Genomic DNA, 18,820 nt, shown 5'->3' with positions numbered 1-18,820 from the left:
CATTAAAAATGTATTAAATAGCCTTGGCCAGTTTGGCTCAGTGGTTAGAGCATCGGCCTGAGGACCAGAGAGTCCTGGGTTCGGTTCCCACTAAGGACATGTACCTTAGTTGCAGTTTGTCCCCGGCCCCGTTTGGGGTCATGTGGGTGGCAAGCACTTGATGTTTCTCTCACATCGATGTTTCTCTCTCTCTCTTCCCCCCTCTCTCCCTCTTGCTCTATCTGAAGATAAATGCAAAAATGTCCTCGGGTGAAGATAAAAAGAAAAATTTATTAAATACCTGTATGGTGGCTTTCTTCTCTTCACTTGACTGAGCCAGCCCAGAGAATTGTTTTTTCTATCACTAGGCTATTGTGTGACTAAATGGAGTGATGCAGTTTGTTATTGTTTATTCTAGTGAGTATTAAGCAAAGAACTTGGGTGTATACTAGTAAGGTGGAACTCAAAGAGAGAAGGGTCCACAGGTTATGTTTTCTGGGCATTCTTCAGAGGTACGTGCTTGGGCCAGGCTGCCGCTGGCTGAACTATGGATCTGAATTCTATTGTTCTCTCTTAAAAAAAAGGAGGACAAGTACAATAGCTTCTTTGCATGGTGGAAATAAATGTTTTAGACTCAGAACCAAGCAGTCCAAGTTTAGGTGTCAGTTGATGGGGAGTGCTGGAAAATACCACCTTCCCAGCACGGGGAGTCTTAGAGAGCTCTACCTTAGGAAGTTGTTAGGTATAGTCCTCCTCCTGCAAAGTCTCCAGACCTATCCTGTTCCTGCTAGTTTGCTGTAAGGCAAACCAAAAAGAATTACTATAGTTATTCATTAGATACTCCTACTTGTCTCCACTAGTACCTCGTGCTCATATATTTGGATTTTGTTTCAACTCTATTTAACTCAGTATTTAGATATTACTATACATGAAATCAGAACATCTCTGCTCCCCAAAAGGAAGGTTCATGAGATTTAATGAATTGATGTTGACTTTCTGGGTGGACATTGTTCACTTAATATTTATCTTTTATGTTATTAAACATTCTCTCTTTAATTTTTATTTATTTATTTATTTTTATTTTTTATCCTCATCCCAGGACATTTTTCCATTTTTTGTTCAGACAGAGTGGGAGGGAGAGAGAGAGAGAGAAACATCGATGTGAAAGGGACACATCAAGTGGTCGCCATCTTCACGACCCAACCAGGGCCAGGGACAAACTGCAACTGAGGTACATGCCCTTAGCGGGAACCAAAACCCAGATTTCTCTGGACCACAGGCCGACACTCTAACCACTGAGCCAAATCGGCCAGGGCAAGGACAATCTTTTTAATTAAAAAAAAAAATGTTTTATTGATTTTTGAGAGAAGAAGGGAGAGAGAGAGATTGAGAGAGAAACATCGATGTGTGAGAGAGAAACATCAATCGGTTCCCTCCTGAACACGCCCTGACTGGGGGTCGAACCTACAACCGGGGTATGTTCCCTAACTGGGAATTGAACTCGAGACCTTCCAGTACACAGGAAGATGCTCCAACCACACTAGCCAAGGCTAGAATACTTAGCTCTGCTCTTAAAAATAACCCTTGGTTCTAGGTATGTAGGGAAATGGGAAGTACAAAATATGACTCCACTCACCTACCTGACATAGTCTTAGGTGAGATATATGCACCTTCAGACCACATCAGCCACATTTGGTTTAACGTATATTCAAGCACAACTTGGGGGAAAACCCCTAAGATTCTATAAATGATTTTACATTCTGTTCTCTCTGGACTTATTTGTAGACAGGTGATGAGGCAAGGGGATGGGTTTCATGGAATAGTAGATCCAGAAGTCTTACCCTCTAATTCTCTGAACTGGTTTTAGGAGGGAGCTCTTCTGCCATTTTCTTTCCCATCATTTCCTAAATACATAGAATGGAGTGGGGTACAACCAGCCAAACTGTGTCCAGTCACTTCCATTATTTAGAGACATCTGCTCTTTACACATTCCTCTATTCTTCTTTCCCTCAGAGAAAGTTTAGGGACCCCTTTGCATCTAAATACAAATGACACTCATTTGAGTGTTATAGCAACACCGTGTAACTCTTTCAAATAGTTAACACCTGTGCTTTCTTTGTCTTCTCATCCCTTTAAAACATTTTAACTTAACAGTTATTTGAATCTGAATGTATATGCAGAAAACCTGAGGGAAAAATGTTCAACAAATATCAGTGAGTACATCTTGGCACTGGGAAGGATTCACAGTAGGGTGGTTGGTATACAGATCTCAAGGCTGTTACCATTTGGTAGGGAAAATAAGGCAAGTTTACACAGGTGGTGAGCAGCCCATGCTCAATACAACGTGCTGTTGGCATTTAGAGGAGGTACAGAGCACAGGCTAAACCTTATTCCTTTTTTAAAAAAATATGTTTTTATTGATTTTTTAGAGAGGAAGGAAGAGAAAGATAGAAACATCGATGTGAGAGAAACATCGATTGGCTTCCTCCTGCATGCCCTACCACTGGGGATCAAGCCGGCAACCTGGGCATGTGCCCTGACCAGGAATTGAACTAGGACCTCTCAGTCCATGGGATGACGCTCAATCCACTGAGCCATACTGGCCAGGCAAACTTTATACTGTTTTTGTTTTGTTTTGTTTTGTTTTATCCTCACCCGAGGACATTTTTCCATTTTTTGTTCAGGTAGAGTGGGAGGGAGAGAGAGGAACAGAGAGAGAGAGAAACATTGACGTGAAAGGAACAGATCGAGTGGCTGCCACCCGCACGACCGACCAGGGCCGGGGACAAACTGCAACCGAGGTACGTGCCCTTAGCGGGAACCGAACCCAGGTCTCTCTGGACCGCAGGCCGACGCTCTAACCGCTGAGCCAAACCGGCCAGGGCTATACCGTTTTTTGTAACTCATTCTTTCCACTGATTATAAGACCAATGCATGTGTTTTATTGGAACACAGTTACATAAACATGAAAACAAAATTTTGTGACCTATGCCTATTACTATATGGGATCATATACTATGTAGTTTTATATTCTGAATTTAAAAATTTTTTTTCTTTATTGATTTTAGAGAAAGAGGAAGGGAGAGGGAGAGATAGAGACATCAATGAGATAGAACGTCAGTTAGCCGCCTCCCACATGCCCCCCACTGGGGATCAGACCCACAGCCTGGGCTTGTGCCCTGACCAGGAATCGAACTGGCGACCTCTTGGTGCATGGGTTGACACTCAACCACTGAGCCACACCAGCTGGGCTATATTCTGAAATTTAAAAAAAATTATTTTTTCCTTTATTGATTGTAGAGAGAGAGGAAAGGAGAGGGAGAGAGAGAGATAGTAGTGTCGATGAGAGAAAACATCAATTGGCTACCTCCTGCATGCCCCCCACTGGGGATTTGGCTCACAACCTGGGAATGTGCCCTGACCAGGAATCGAACTGGAGACCTCTTGGTGCATGGGTCGATGCTCAACCACTGAGCCACACTGGCTGGGTTGTATTCTGAATTTTTAAACTTATTTTATCATGAGCCTTTTTTCTATTAAAATTGTTTGAAAAAAATTAATTTGTTCATATTTTATTATATATTTATGTGGGGTTTTTTTTACATTTAGGTTTGCAACTTTTTGATATTTTAGAAGAATTATAACATCTTGCTAAATAAATATTTGGTCTTGTCTCTAGTTACTTTTGAGGACAGAGCCTGGAAGTAGATTCATTGGAACAGTGAATATGAACATTTTAAGACTCTTGCCAAATTATTTTTCAGACTGTTTACATTTTTAGTTTCACTAGCAGTTTATGGGAATACCCTTCTTAATATAATCTCATCATCATTATTATATTTATTATAAACATTACATTTTTTGGTTCACATGCTAAGCAGGAAAATATAACTAGTCTGACTAAACCAATCCCATAATCAATTACATATCTTCTTAGTTTAAAAAATTCAAAGTACATTCATATGGTTAAAATACACACACACAGAATAGCTTTTAATTCCCACCCCTGTTCCTCAGGGGGCAATTTCTTTTAACTGTTTTTGCTTTAGTTCTCCTGGTCGATAGCTCCATATCTCTAAAGGTGTTTTTTTATCCTCACCTGAGGACATTTTTGCATTTATCTTTAGACAGGTGGAAAGGAGAGAGGGGGGAGGAGAGAGAAAAAAAACATCGAAGTGAGAGAGACACATCAAGTGGATGCCACCTGCACAACCTCAACCGAGGTCAGGGACAAACAGCAACCAAGGTACGTGCCCTTAGCGGAGGAACCAAACCCGGGACTCTCTGGTCCATGGGCTGACGCTCTAACCGCTGAGCCAAACTGGCCAGGGCCATATCTCTAAATGTTTATTCCACCACACTTATTCCAGTTTTGGTTTATCAGTTTTAGGTGTATGTTTGCTTCTCAATGTGATAGGTGAAGATGTAGTTCATACCTTCTCTCTAACCTCCACTCTCTTCTTCCCAGTTTGTTTATATATATATATTCAGTTCCTCCATTGGTCATTTCTGTAACTTTAAATAGCATCCTTAAAGCTCCATTTCTTGTTCCATAGACAAGATCATCTCTTGATCCTAACTTTGTAAGATGACTACATGAGTGCTCCCATCCCTCTTTACCCCAAATATTGACATTCTATCCAATTTTGCCACAGAGATGAATAAGACAAGGACCCTGCAATTAAGGAGATTTAAGACTCTTGGGATTTAATTTATTTATAGTTAGGTATACAGTTAGGACAGAAAATGTTAAATATAAAAAAGGAGGTGTGAAAAAGTGATGTAGTAGCTTAGAGGAAGAAATGATTACTTCTGAAAGGAGAGCTCTGAGACGATTTGTCATTTGAATTGAACACAGGCTACGTAGAGGTAGATTTACTACTCCGGGAAAACTCTCAACTTAGTTTTTACTCACCTAAAGCAAATACTGAAAACACTGTTTAATAAAACCCTTTTGTTTTTATAGGGCAGAAGGCTTTGGCTGATGCACAGATTCCTTATTCAGCAGTGGAACAGGCCTGTGTTGGCTATGTTTATGGTATGTGGTAAACTATATATTCTAAAAATTATTTACCTAAATCTAGCAGCAATCATATAAACAATGCAGGGGCATTTGTGAATTTTAACTTTCAGAACTCAGAATTCAGAGTTTTACCCATCATTTGTAGATTTCTCTTATGTCAGCTTAATATAACATATATTTTTTGCCAATATTATATTGTCATAACAGGAGATAAATTAAAAAACAAATTTTCGCCCTGGCCAGTTTTGCTCAGTGGTTAGAGCATTGGCCTGCAGTCCAGAGAGACCCAGGTTCAGTTCCCACTAAGGGCACATATCTCAGTTGCAGTTTTTCCCAGGCCCTGGTTGGGTTGTGTGGATGACAACCACTCGATGTGTCCCTTTCATGTTGATGTTTCTCTTTCTCACTCTCTCCCTCCCACTCTATCTGAACAAAAAATGGAAAAATGTCCTCGGGTGAGGATAAAAACAAAACAAAAATGAATTGTCTTTGCAAATGAAAATAATTACCCATAGTTCTGCCATATAAAGATAATTACTGTTCAGAAGATAAAATTTTGTTTCTTGTTGTCTTAAAATTTGCATTTATTGATTTTTTTTTTTTATCCTCACCCGAGGACATTTTTCCAGTTTTTGTTCAGATAGAGTAGGAGGGAGAGAGAGGAAGAGAGAGAGAGAGAAACATCAACGTGAAAGGGACATATTGAGTGGCTGCCACCCACACAACCCAACCAGGGCCGGGGACAAACTGCAACTGAGGTACATGCCCTTAGCAGGAACCAAACCTGGGTCTCTCAGGACCGCAGGCCAATGCTCTAACCGCTGAGCCAAACCGGTCAGGGCTGATTTTTTTTTTCTTCTTCAAATCTTTATTTTTGGATGTAAAATGTATTACAGATGTTCCACATTTTTCCCCCATTGACCCCCTCCTCCCCACTCCCGCCCCCCTCCCACCTTTTCCCACACTATTGTCTGTGTCCATTGGTTATGCATATAAGTTCTTTGGTTTATTTCTTCCCACCCCCCCAACCCCTTTCCCTTTGAGGTTTGTCAGTCTAGCAATGAATTTGTGCTTCTTAATCCCTTCACCTTTTTCACCCATTCCCCCAACCCCCTTCCCAACTGGCAACCAACAAAATGTTCTCTGTATCTATGAGAATGTTTCTGTTCTTCCTGTTCATTTTGTTTGTAGATTCCATTGTTGATAGATATGTATTCATTGCCATTTTGTTTGTTCATACATTTTATCTTTTTCTTCAAAAAGACCCTTCATCATTTCATATAATAACGGTTTGGTAGTGATGAACTCCTTTAACTTTTTCTTGTCTGGGAAAGTTTTTATATGTCCATCAATTCTAAATGACAGCTTTGCAGGATAGAGTAATTTTGGTTGTAGGTTCTTGGTTTTCATCACTCTGAATATTTCTTGCCACTCCCTTCTGGCCTGCAAAGTTTCCTTTGAGAAATCAGCTGATAGCCTAATGGGTACTCCCTTGTAGGTAACTAGCTGCCTTTCTCTTGCTGCTTTTAATATTCTCTCTTTGTCTTGAACCTTTTGCATTTTGATGATGATGTGTCTTGGTGTGTGCCTCTCGGGGTTCATCTTGTTTGGGACTCTCTGTGCTTCCTGGACTTGTATGTCTGTTTCCTTCACCAAGTTAGGAAAGTTTTCTGCCATTATTGTTTCAAACAGGTTTTCGATTTCTTGTTCTCTCTCTTCTCCTTCGGGCACCCCCAAGATGCGAATATTGGCACGCTTGAAGTTGTCCCAGAGGCTCCTTACACTATCCTCATTTTTTTGGATTCTTTTTTCTTTTTGCTGTTCTGATTGGGGATTTTTTGCTTCCTTATATTCCAAATCGATGGTTTGCTCCTTGCATTTACATACTCTATTATTGAAGCTGTGTAAATTATTCTTTATTTCAGTTAATGCCTCCTTTAATTCTAACTGTGTATCCATGATTTCTAACTTGTCCTTTTTTATGCTCTTGAGGCCCTCCCTAAGTTCACTGAGGTTCTCACTAAGTTCATTGAGCATCCTTATAAGCAGTATTTTGAACTCAGTATCTGTTAGGTTGCTTATCTCCCTTTCGCTTAGTTCTTTTATTGGGGTTTTGTTCTGTTCTTTCATTTGGGACCTGTTTCTTTGTATCCTCATTTTGGCTGCCTCCCTGTGTTTGTTTCTGTGTATTACTTAATGAGAGGTATGGGGCTCGCTGAGACCCGATGCTGCTTGTTTGAAAGAATTTAGGAAAAACCTGAAGCAGGATCCAAGACCGGCCAATCCTATGGTTAAGCAACTGGCAACAGCTTGGGTGGGTTTGAAAGTTGTGTGGGGCGGGGCCTCAGGGAGTCAGCGGGGCGGGGCTACCAGTGTGAGCCAGGTTGCTGGAGTCCCAGATATGGCTTCTGTCTGCCGCCCCCGGGAAGGGCTCACCAAAGGAACAAAGGCCTCTGACGGCATGTTTGTCCAGGAGAAAGCCCCTCTCCAGCCCTCGCTCCAGTGCCAAACAGCTCAGTTCTTCCCTGTATGTCTCTGGCGCCCCTCGAGCTGCCTCCCCTCCAAGCTTAGAGGGGGAGAGTCCGATAAGTCCGTGCGCGGGCCCTTTAGGGAGCTGCCTGGGGCTCCAGCCGCTTCAGCTTCCCTGAGCCTCAGTTCCCGCTGGTTTTTCCAGCCAGAAGTTATGGGGACTTCTCTTCCTGGCACTGGAACCCTGAACGGGGCACCTGGTGTGGGACGGGGACCCCTCAGTCCTCAGGAAGGACCTTCCCAGCCGCGGGAGCCTCCTGATTTTTATCCACCACGCTTGGGTGTGGGACCAGCCCGTCTCGCCGCTGCCCCTCCTACCAGTCTGGATGTAGCTGTTTTTTTTTTTCTTAGTTCCGTAGTTGTATGACTTCCATTCAGCTTGATTTCAGGCGGTTTTGAATGATGGTTGTTCTTTAGTTTAGTTGTAACTTTGATGTGGTTGTGGGAGGACGCGATACCGCGTTTACCTACGCCGACATCTTGACCGGAAGTCTCAGGGCTGATTTTTTTAATTTAATATAATTTCCTCATTAAACTTTTTCTGACTAAAAAATAATATATACGAATTATAGGGAAAAAAAGGAAACACAAATAAGCACAAGAAGAAATAAGTCAACTATCAAAGTGACATCAGAAGTGTGGTAGCTTGAGAGATCCCCTAGTCTCTCCCCTTGAAAGTACAAGTTGAACAGCTATAATTCAACACATAAACATGCCTGAGAGATCCATGCCTTGAAGCATCAGAATGTGGGCGGCTCAGAGTGAGCAGGGGAGGAGAGCGGGGGAAGAACAGAGGCAGGTGCCAGGGATGCAGTCTGGAGTTCACTGTGGGTCTTGGGAAAGGAGAAGAATCAGGTTGCAGCGTCCACTTTCTGCAGCCCTGAAGAAAAGAGAGGTAGAATCAACATTCCTGCTTGAGTGGTCAGCACGTGCTGTAGCTGAACCCAGTGCCTGGAGCAGAGAAGAAACACAGAGATGTGGCAGTCGTGATCTAGCAGATGTCATTGCCAGATAGGAAACAAAGCCATGGAGCCTGACTGCCTCCTCCTTCTCTCCTAAAGTTAGCTGCGGGCCCCAGAAGAAGCTGTGGCAGCTAGTATTGGGTTGCAGAGCACACTATCTGCAACCCTGAGAACTGGAGAGACAGAGGTATTCCTCCCTGAGCAGCGGGCAGAGGCTGCAGCTGGTCCCAGTGATAGGAGGTAGGGGAAAAATGGAAGGGATGGGAGGATGGTGGTGGTGGAGATAAACAGGGGTGACAACTGAAATCTGGCAGTTGCTATTGCTGGGAAAACAAAGCCACAGCTGCACAAACTGACCTTTGCCAATCCATCCCTGTCCACCTCCCACACCCTTTGCAGTTGAGTTCATTGGGGGTACCTGGGACACCTCAGTAGTGCAGGCAGCATCTAGTTGCAGGGGACAGCGCTGGGATTTCACAGGCTCAGAACCGGTACATTTCTCCACAGGGATGGTGTTCTGAGACTGAGGTGACCTGGTCACAGAGAAGATGCCCACCTCTCCAGGGAATACAGGGTATTTTCCACCAGGCCCGCAGAGGATTAGAGAAGTCAGAGCAGTAGAAGAGAAAATAAAAACAAATAAGCAAGCAAACAACAAAACAATCCTGTGCTTTAGTGCCACCTACTGGAAAACAAAAGGAAGACATCTTATCAACCTGCTAAATAGAAAAGTTTTACTTTGTTTAAAAAAAGCAGGTAAGCAGGTTTCATTCCCATAAATTCCTATGCAGAGGAATAATCCATCAAATACCATGAACAACTGAGGTAACAAAGCAGCTCAAAAAGAAAATTAGCCTGGTTGGTATGGCTTAGTGGATTGAGTGTCATCCCGTAGACTGAGAGGTCCCAGTTTGATTCCAGGTCAGGGCACATGCCCGGGTTGAGAGCTGGATCCCCAATAGGGAGCATGTGCAGGAGGCAGCCGATCGATGTTTCTCACATTGATGTTTCTATCTCTCCCTTGCTCTCTCTAAAAAATCAATAAAAACATATTTTTTAAAAAAGTAAAGAGCTCTGGCTGGTTTGCTCAGTGGTTAGAGCATTGGCCCATGGACCATAGAGTTGTGGGTTCAATTCAGGTTAACAGCATGTACCTCAGTTGCAGTTTAGTCCCCAGCCCTGGTCAGGGTCGTGCGGGTGGCAACCAATTGATGTGTCTCTCTGACATCGATTTCTCTCCCCCGCACCCCTCTCTCTCTCTCCTGCCCTCCCTTTCTTTTACTTTATCTGAAGATAAATGGAAAAATATCCTTGTGTGAGGATTTAAAAAAAAAAAAAAAGAACAAATCTCCAGAAAATAAACTTAAAGACATGAAAATATGTGATTTAAATGACAGAGAATTCAAGATAGCATTTCTGAAAAAAGTGAATGACATACAAGAAAACTCAGATAGGCAGTTTATTATATTCAGAAATAAAATTAATGAATAATGGAGTACTTTACCAAAGATACTGAAACTAAAATATAACCAAATAGAAATTCTGGAGTCAACCAAAGAGATGACAAAATGAACCAGCAAGTTTTAGAAATAGAGCTGATCAGATGAAGGAAAGATTTAGTAATATTGAAGATAGAAATCTAGAAATGATGCAGATAGAAAAAAATAGAGACTTGAAAGTAAAACTAAGTGAAAGAACTCTATGAGAACTGTTTGATTTCATCAGAAACACCAATATAAGAATAAGGTGGTCTGGTTGGTGTGGCTCAGTGGTTGAGCATTGACCCATGCACCAAGAGGTCACCGGTTCGGTTCCTGGTCGGGGCACATGCCCAGGTGTGGGCCCGATCCCCAGTGGGAGGCATGCAGGAGGCGGCCAATCGATGTTCTCTCATTGATGTTTCTATCTCCCTCTCCCTCTCCCTTTCTCTCGTTCTAAAAATCAATAAAGAAAATAAATGTAAAAAAAAAAAAAGAATAATGTGTACACCAGAAGAAGAAGAGAGGGGAAGGCAGCAGAGAGCCTATTCAAACAAATAGTCTGTGAGAATTTCTGAAACCTTTGGGAAAAAATTGGATCCTCAAATACAAAAAGCAAACAGAACACCTCATTACCTCAATCCAAAAAGGCACATTATATTAAAACTGTCAAAAATGAATGACAATTCTCAAGGCAGCCAGGGATTAGATTATCATCAGATTTTTCAGCAGAACTTATATAAGCTAAGAGAGAATGGGACCAAATGTTCAAACTATTGAAAAAGAGAAATTACCAGCCAAGAATAATATGTCCAACAAAGTTATCCTTTGGATATGAAGGAGAAATAAAGACTTTTCCAGACATACAGAAAGTGAGGGAATTTACCACAAGACCTGCATTATAGGAAATTCTGAAGGGGGTTATTCTACCTGAAACATACAAAAGGATACAAAACAATAAGTAAGATAACTAACAGACAGGAGCAAGAAATTACAACCGTTATGCAGAATAGGGTGTTACACACTTAAATATAATGAATAGAGGTTCAAGGAGGTAAACACGTTTAAAAAAGAGAAAACAGTAGCTACTGCAATTTGGAAATGAACTCACAGCATAAAAAGGGATAATTTGCGACAAGAACAAGGGAATGATTTGCAAAGGGAATGAAGATAAGGTATATTCAGAAGAAAAAGGACTATTGTACATATGAAACTTTCTTTTGCATAAACCTAATGGTAACCACATAAAAAAATCTAGAACTGAGACACATAATATAAAAAAGGGGAAATGGGGAAAAAAATTATAGAATATCACCAAACTTAAATAACAGCCAGAAACACAAGGGAAAAGGAACAATGGAGACAGAGCTTTCAGAAAACAAAAGATAAAATGCCTATAGGAAATCCTTATGCATCACTAATCACCCTAAATGTAAATGGACTGAACTCACCAATAAAAAGGCACAGAATAGTGGATTGGTTCAAAAAACAAAACCCAACCATATGCTGCAAGGACAAATATAGATGCAAAGTGAAAGGGTGGAAAATAATACCGCAAGAAAATGGCATCAAGAGAAAAGCAGGTGTAGCCGTATTTATCTGACAAAATAGAATTCAAGATAAAAAAGTAACAAGAGACAAAGATGGACATTTTATAATAAAGGGGTCAATACATCAAAAAGACAATACTTCTCAATATATATGCACCCAGTCGAGGAGCACCACAATATATAAAGCAACTACTAACAACTAAAGGGATAAACTGAAAAAACAGTTTTAGTAGCGGACCTGAATACTGCATTGTCAACTGTAGATAGATCATCCAAACAGAAAATCAAGGAAATATCGACCTTAAATGACATATTAGACCAAAAGGACATAATCAATATTTATAGAGCCTGTCACCCTAGAACACCAGATTATACATTCCTCTCCAGCGCACATGGAACATTCTCAAGAATAGACCATATATTGGGACAGGAAACCAGCCTCAACAAATATAAGAAGATTGAAATCATACCAAACATGCTCTCTGACCACAATGCTTTGAAATTGGAAATCAGCTGCAAAAAGAAAGCAGGAAAAACCACAAACGTGGAGATTAAACAGTATACTGCTAAAGAATGACTGGGTCAAAGAAGAAATAAAAGAAGATATCAAAAAATACATTGAGACAAATGAGAATAACAGTATGACATATCAAAACTTTTAGGATACAGCAAAAGTAGTAATAAGAGGGAAGTTTTATGTCATTATAGGTCTATCTCAAGAACCAAGAAAAATCCCTAATAAACAACCTAACATTACATATTGAAGATAGAAAAAGAAGAGCAAATGAAGCCCTTCAGCAGACGGAAGGAAATAATAAAAATTAGAGCAGAATTAAGTGAAATAGAGAAAAAATATAAAAAAATTAATACAACAAAGTCCTGGTCCTTTGAAAAGATTAATAGAATTGACAAACTCGCTAGACTCACCAAGGAGAAAAGAGAAAAGACTCAAACAAAACAAAAGAGGAAAATTTACAACGGACACCACAGAAATACAAAAAATACTATGAAAGATTATATGCCTAAATTCAATAACCTAGAAGAAATCAGTTCTTAGAAATTTATATCTTCCTAGACTGAATCAGGAAGAACTAGAAAATCTAAATAAACCAATCAACAAACAGTAAGAAAACTGAAACAGTATTCAAAAAACCTCCCCAAAAGTAAAAGTCCAGAACCATATGGCTTTAGTAGTAAATTCTACCAAACATTCAAAGAAGATACTTATCCTTTTCAAACTCTTCCAAAAAATTGAAGAAGAGGCATTACTTCCTACCTCATTTTATGAGGCCAACGTTACCTGATACCAAAACCTGGCAAGGACAACACAAAAAAAGAAAACTACAGACCAGTATTTCTGATGAATGCAGGTTCAAAAATCCTAAACAAAATTCAAGCAAATCAAACACAACAATACATTAAAAAGACAATACATCACGATCAAGTGGGGTTCATTCCAGGGGCACAAGGATGGTTCCACATGTACAAATCAAGCAATGTGATATATCACATTAACAGAATAAAGGATAAAAATAATGTGATCATATCAATAGACGCAGAAAAAGCATCTGACAAGGTACAACATCCACTTATGATCAAAACACTTAATAAAATGGGTATAGAAAGAAAGTACCTCAACATAATAAAGGCCATATATATGAGAAACCCTCAGTGGTGGAAAACTGATAGCTTTTCCTCTAAGATCAGGAACATGACAAGGATGCCCATTCTTCCACTGTTACTCAACATAGTATTGGAAGTTCTAGCTAGAGCAGTCAGGCAAGAGAAAGAAAGAAAAGGCATCTAAATGGGAATGAAGAAGTAAAATTGTCACGCTTTGCAGACAACATGATTCTTTATATAGAAAATCCTAAAAACTCCACACACACACACACACACACACACACACAACTATTAGAAACAACAAATACAGTAAAGTTGCAGGATACAAAATCAATGTACCAATTTGATTTGGGGTGGTGACCACACAATGCAATATATGGATAATGTATTATGGAATTATACACTTGAAACCTATATAATTTTATTAACCAATGTCAACTCAATAAATTTAATTAAAAAGTCACCTGTAATCCCATTATCTAGAAATTATCACCATTGATTTTTGGTGTATATCCTTTAGTGAGTATGAATGTATATGAATACACATGCACATACCATTTTCTCTTAAAGAAAATAAAGTCCTAGTATACCTACTTTTTGGTAACCTGCTTTTCTAATTTTACTATAGTCAGTATTTCCCATACCATTAAGCCTTTTTTAATACTGTTATTAATATTTTGCAATTACATTTTTTTCCTGGAATAGGTAAAATATTTACATGGTACCAAAGTACAAAAGGTGGATGGTTATGTAGTGGAAAGTCTCGTTTTTATTCCTATCTCCCTGTCTCATGGTCCCCTTCCCTTGGACAGCCAGTTTTACTAATTTATAATGTATCTCTCTAGTGGTAATTTATGTGTATACAAACAAGTACTCATGAGGTGTAAATTCCCCTTTTCCCTTTGTTGCACACACAGTAGCATAATGCATACAATATTTTGTAACTTGCTTGTTTTTGTTTAGTATTTCTTGGTAACTAGTCCACATTATATCATAAAGAGCTTCCTTGGTCTTTTTCTTATGATACAATAGTGTTCTGTAGAATAGATATATCTTAATTTATTTAATCTACCCCCTTTTAATGGACATTTAGAATGTTCCAATCTCTTTTCAGCATTTTTAATGATTGCATGATATTCTCATCTTGGGGATTTACCACAGTTTACTTAGTAGTAGTAATGATATCCTGTTCTTGGACATTTAAAATTATTTCTACCCTGGTCAGGTAGCTCAATTAGTTAGAGCATCCTCCTGATACCAAGGTTGCAGGTTTGATCCCCATCAGGGCACATATAAGTAGCAACCAATGAATGCATAAATAACTGGAACAACAAAATAAATTGATGTTTCTCTCTCTCTCTCCCTCCCTCCCTCCCCTCTCTCTTTCTCTCTCTCTCCCTCCCTCCCTCCTTCCTCCCTTCCTTTCTCTCTCTCTAAAAAAATAAAAAATCAATAAAAAAAAAAAAAGGCCCTGGCCAGTTGGTTCAGTTGATTAGAGTGTCATCCTAATGTGCCAAGTTTGCGGGTTCCATCCCTGGTCAGGGCACATACAAGAAGCAACCAATTAATGCATAAATAAGTGGAACAATGAATAGATGTGTTGTTGTTGTTGTTGTTCTCTCTCTCTCCTTTACCCCCCTCTCTAAAATAAGTAGATAAAAAATTTAATAATTATTTCTAAATTCTAGTTATAAAAGGCTATATAGTAAGCAACACTGTAGATGAATATTTGTGCATGTCTGTGATTATTTTCTTGAAATTTTAAGATATCAAGAGAATTCTTGAAGGGAAATTTACTAGATCAAATGGATGCAGTATATTTATTGAAAAGGAGGTTCTGAACCTTGCTGTTTTCCCTGAAGACTCCTAGAGAGTTTGTACCTTTAGCTATTCCCATATACTGCTCAGCGTGTCTGCCTTGGTAGCCACATTACTTGGGAAAGGGAGTCAAATGTGTATTCAGCTTGGATCACTATTATTTGGAATTCCTTGGCACTCAGGATCTTTTAAGCTTTTTGAAGTTGTGGGATCCTTATATAAAGAGGAAATCGTGGCTTTTCCATTATCTGGTATAGTTTTAAAGATTTATATCTAATAGCATAATTGAAATATTGCTTCTGTAATCATGTAGCCCTGGCCATATTGAATTGTTTGCTATTACTTGGTCATTTCTCTATTTTCCTACCTCTGTATTGTATAAAGTGCACATACATTCTGTGCTTTGAGAATTTTTTATATTTGCAGAATAAATGATGCTTAACACTAAAACTATTTCTGAGTAAGATGTTAATAGTGTGTTTATTGTTCTGTCCATGTTATATGCTAGGCAAAGGCATAATACTGAAAAGTCATAATGTGGTATTATATTGTGTTGCAGCACCACAATTTCCGTGCTGCATATATTAAAATTTTAATTACTTTTTCTATACAGGTGACTCTACCTGTGGGCAGAGGGCTATTTATCACAGTTTGGGACTGACTGGAATTCCTATAATCAATGTTAATAACAACTGTTCTACTGGTTCTACTGCATTGTTTATGGCCCGGCAGCTGATTCAAGGTGGTGAGTAGTGCTTATTAGTTTAGTGTACTTAAATAGATGTGGGGTTGCCCTGGTCAGTTTTCTCAGTGGTTAGAGCGTGGGCCCAAGGATTGAAGGGTCACGGGTTCAATTTCTGATCAAGGGCATGTACCTGGGTTGCGGGAGGCAACCAACTGATGTGTCTCCCATCAATGTTTCTTTCTCTCTCTCTCTTCCCCTCTCTCCCCTTCTTTCTCCCTCTCTCCCTTTCTCCCATTCCCTCCCTTCCTTCTACTCTATCTAAAAAAAAAAAAAATCAATGGCCCTGGCAGGTTTGGCACAGTGGTTAGAGCAATGGCCTGCGGTCCAGAGAGACCCGGGTTCGGTTCCTGCTAAGGGCACGTACCTCGGTTGCAGTTTGTCCCCGGCTCTGGTTGGGTCGTGTGGGTGGCAACCACTCGTCCCTTTCACGTTGATGTTTCTCTCTCTCTCTCTCTCCCTCCCACTCTATCTGAACAAAATATCAAAAAATGTCTTCGGGTGAAGATTAAAAAAAAAAAAAATCAATGGAAAACTATCCTCAAGTGAGGATTAACAACAACAGAAAAATAGATGTGGGGTTATTGACCCCATTTCATCATTTCTCCACACAATCATCAGAGGGATGGCTGTATAATGTATTTCTTAAAAAAAAAAAAAACTTTATGGAGATATGATTTATATACCATAAAATTCACTCCTTTAAAGTATATAATTCAGTGTTTTTTGATGTATTCACAGATTTATGCAACCATCACCACTATCTCATTTTAGAATATTTTCATCACACCAAAAAGAAATCCTGTACCCATTAGCAGTCACTCCCCAATTCCCCTACCCTCAACTCCTTGCAACCACTAATCTACTTTCTGTCTCTATGTATGGATTTATCTATTTTGAACATTATATAAGTGGGTTCATATAGTACATGGCCTTTTATGGCTTTCACTTAGCATTATATTTTCATAGTTCATTCATGTTGTGGCATGTTACCTGTACTTCATTCCTTTTTGTGGCCAAGAAAGATTCCACTGTATGGATATACCACAATTTGTTTATCTATTTATCAGTTGATAGACGTTGAATTGTTTAATTTTTTGGCTCTTATGAATAATACTGCTATAAACATTTGTGTATAATTTTTTTATGTGGCTTTCATCTCTCTTGGGAATATATCATATTTTATATTTCCAAATATTCTAGGGTTTTTTATTAGGTCCTTTATTCTGTACTACTGATTGACTATTGATTATTGCTCCACTACTCAAGTGTTTTCATCGTTAGAACTTTATTTTTATTATTATTATTTTTTTAATCCTCACCAGAGAATATTTTTCCATTTTATCTTCAGTTAGAATGGGAGGGGGGAGGGAGAGAGAGAGAGAGAGAGAGACATTGATGTGAGAGAGACACATCGACTGGTTGCCTCCCGTACAACCCTGACCAATGCCAGTGACCGAACTGTAACCGAGTTACGTGCCCTTGACTAGAATCAAACATGCAACTTTTTGGTCCACAGGCCAATGCTTTTACCACTGAGCCAAACTGGTCAGGGCCATTGTTGGAGCTTTATAATGTTATACTGTTTTCATAATGCTAGTGTCCCCCATCCTCCCTACTTGTTATTTTTCTTTCTTTTTTTAAAGACAAATTCCATCTTGTTTTGCTGTTCAGTTGAACTTTAACATCATTTTTTTAGGTGCACCCACCCTCCAAAAATTATTCTGTTGAGATTTTAATCAGGATTCTTTTAAAAATAAATTTATTTAATTTAATATTTTAAAATTCAAAATTACTTATTCATATTTATTGTTTACTGAAACATATTTCCAAATTAACCAAAAGTTTTATTAATATTGAGGACAAGAGAAAGAGTTAAATACTTTCTTGATTTTTTTTCTGTTACCTAGTAGCATGTAAGAATTTTCTCTAATTAAAATTTAATAGGATTATAGTATGATTTTTCATTTTATATAAATTGACATACTTATTAATATTATTATTTTTTTTTATCCTCACCCGAGGACATTTTTCTATTTTTTGTTCAGGTAGAGTGGGAGGGAGAGAGAGAGAGAGAGGGAAACATCGATGTGAAAGGGACACATCGAGTGGCTGCCACCCGCATGACCAACCAGGGCCGGGGACAAACTGAGGTACATGCCCTTAGCGGGAACCAAACCCAGGTCTCTCAGGACCGCAGGCCGATACTCTAACCACTGAGCCAAACCCGCCAGGGCTGACATACTTATTTAAATTGAGGTATTTAATGTATTTTGTTGGGTGACTGGAAATTAAAATTTTCAGAATAATTATGTTTTCTTTCCAGGTATGGCGAATTGTGTCTTGGCTCTTGGGTTTGAGAAGATGGAGAAGGGATCCATTACATCAAAAGTGAGTCTCATTTACCATTATTTTGGAGTTATGACACTGTGACAAAACTTTGCCCATCAGATTATCATAAATAGCACCTGTTAGTAAGCAACATGAAACATAATTTGGCACAATTATTAAATGAATTGATATAACCCAAAAGCTGAAAGATGACATTGTATATGTACACGTAAATCCTGGCATTTTAGAAAAGCAAAGAGTGATAGAGATAATTTAGTTCAGCCTCTTTATTTTGTGAATGATGAAACTGATGTTCAGAGAGGTCAGATGAATGAATTTGAGTTTGCTTTATCTAATTAATTTGAAAGTCATTTATTCATTCATTCAAAAATTAATTCCATTCAGCAAATTGACGATAATAACGTGGGGGTTCTGTTTCTGTTAACAGCAAGCCAAGTTATTTGAACCAGTTTTCCTACTGATAACCACAATATTTGAATAAAATATAAACAAAATATCCTAAATCATGAAAGAGGTAATAAGAGAGAGGAATTGCAGGTGAATGCCAGAAAATAAAGATCAGCATTTGAAGGTGCTTTTGCTTTGAAGGCCTTTGCTGATCAGGAAGCTTTAAGCTTCAATTTTGATGACCCATAGAATGAAGACGAAAGTAGTCAAAGGTCAGGTCCTCCCAATATTATCCAAAGTTTAATATCCACTCCCCACATTAAACTGGGACTCTGTAGGGGTAAACTCTTTGGGTTAGGGTGAACCCAAAGTAAAAC

The 18,820-nt window shown here is 39.1% G+C and overlaps 1 protein-coding gene across 2 annotated transcripts in view; it reads left to right on the top strand.

Annotated features, from left to right (window-relative positions):
* Positions 1–18,820, top strand: part of SCP2 (sterol carrier protein 2) — a 102,296-nt gene that overhangs the window by 17,196 nt on the left and 66,280 nt on the right. For both annotated transcript variants that reach the window (XM_036256878.1, XM_036256877.1), the window contains exons 3-5: positions 4,946–5,017; positions 15,576–15,707; positions 18,031–18,095. In XM_036256878.1, coding sequence (XP_036112771.1) covers positions 4,946–5,017; positions 15,576–15,707; positions 18,031–18,095 — 269 coding nt within the window. The remainder of the gene's footprint in view (positions 1–4,945; positions 5,018–15,575; positions 15,708–18,030; positions 18,096–18,820) is intronic.

The sequence above is a fragment of the Molossus molossus genome, unplaced genomic scaffold, assembly GCF_014108415.1.
Source record: "Molossus molossus isolate mMolMol1 unplaced genomic scaffold, mMolMol1.p scaffold_m16_p_12, whole genome shotgun sequence".
Taxonomy (NCBI): domain Eukaryota; kingdom Metazoa; phylum Chordata; class Mammalia; order Chiroptera; family Molossidae; genus Molossus; species Molossus molossus.
Note: the sequence above shows the minus strand (reverse complement) of the source record. Positions and strands in the feature narration are given on the sequence as shown.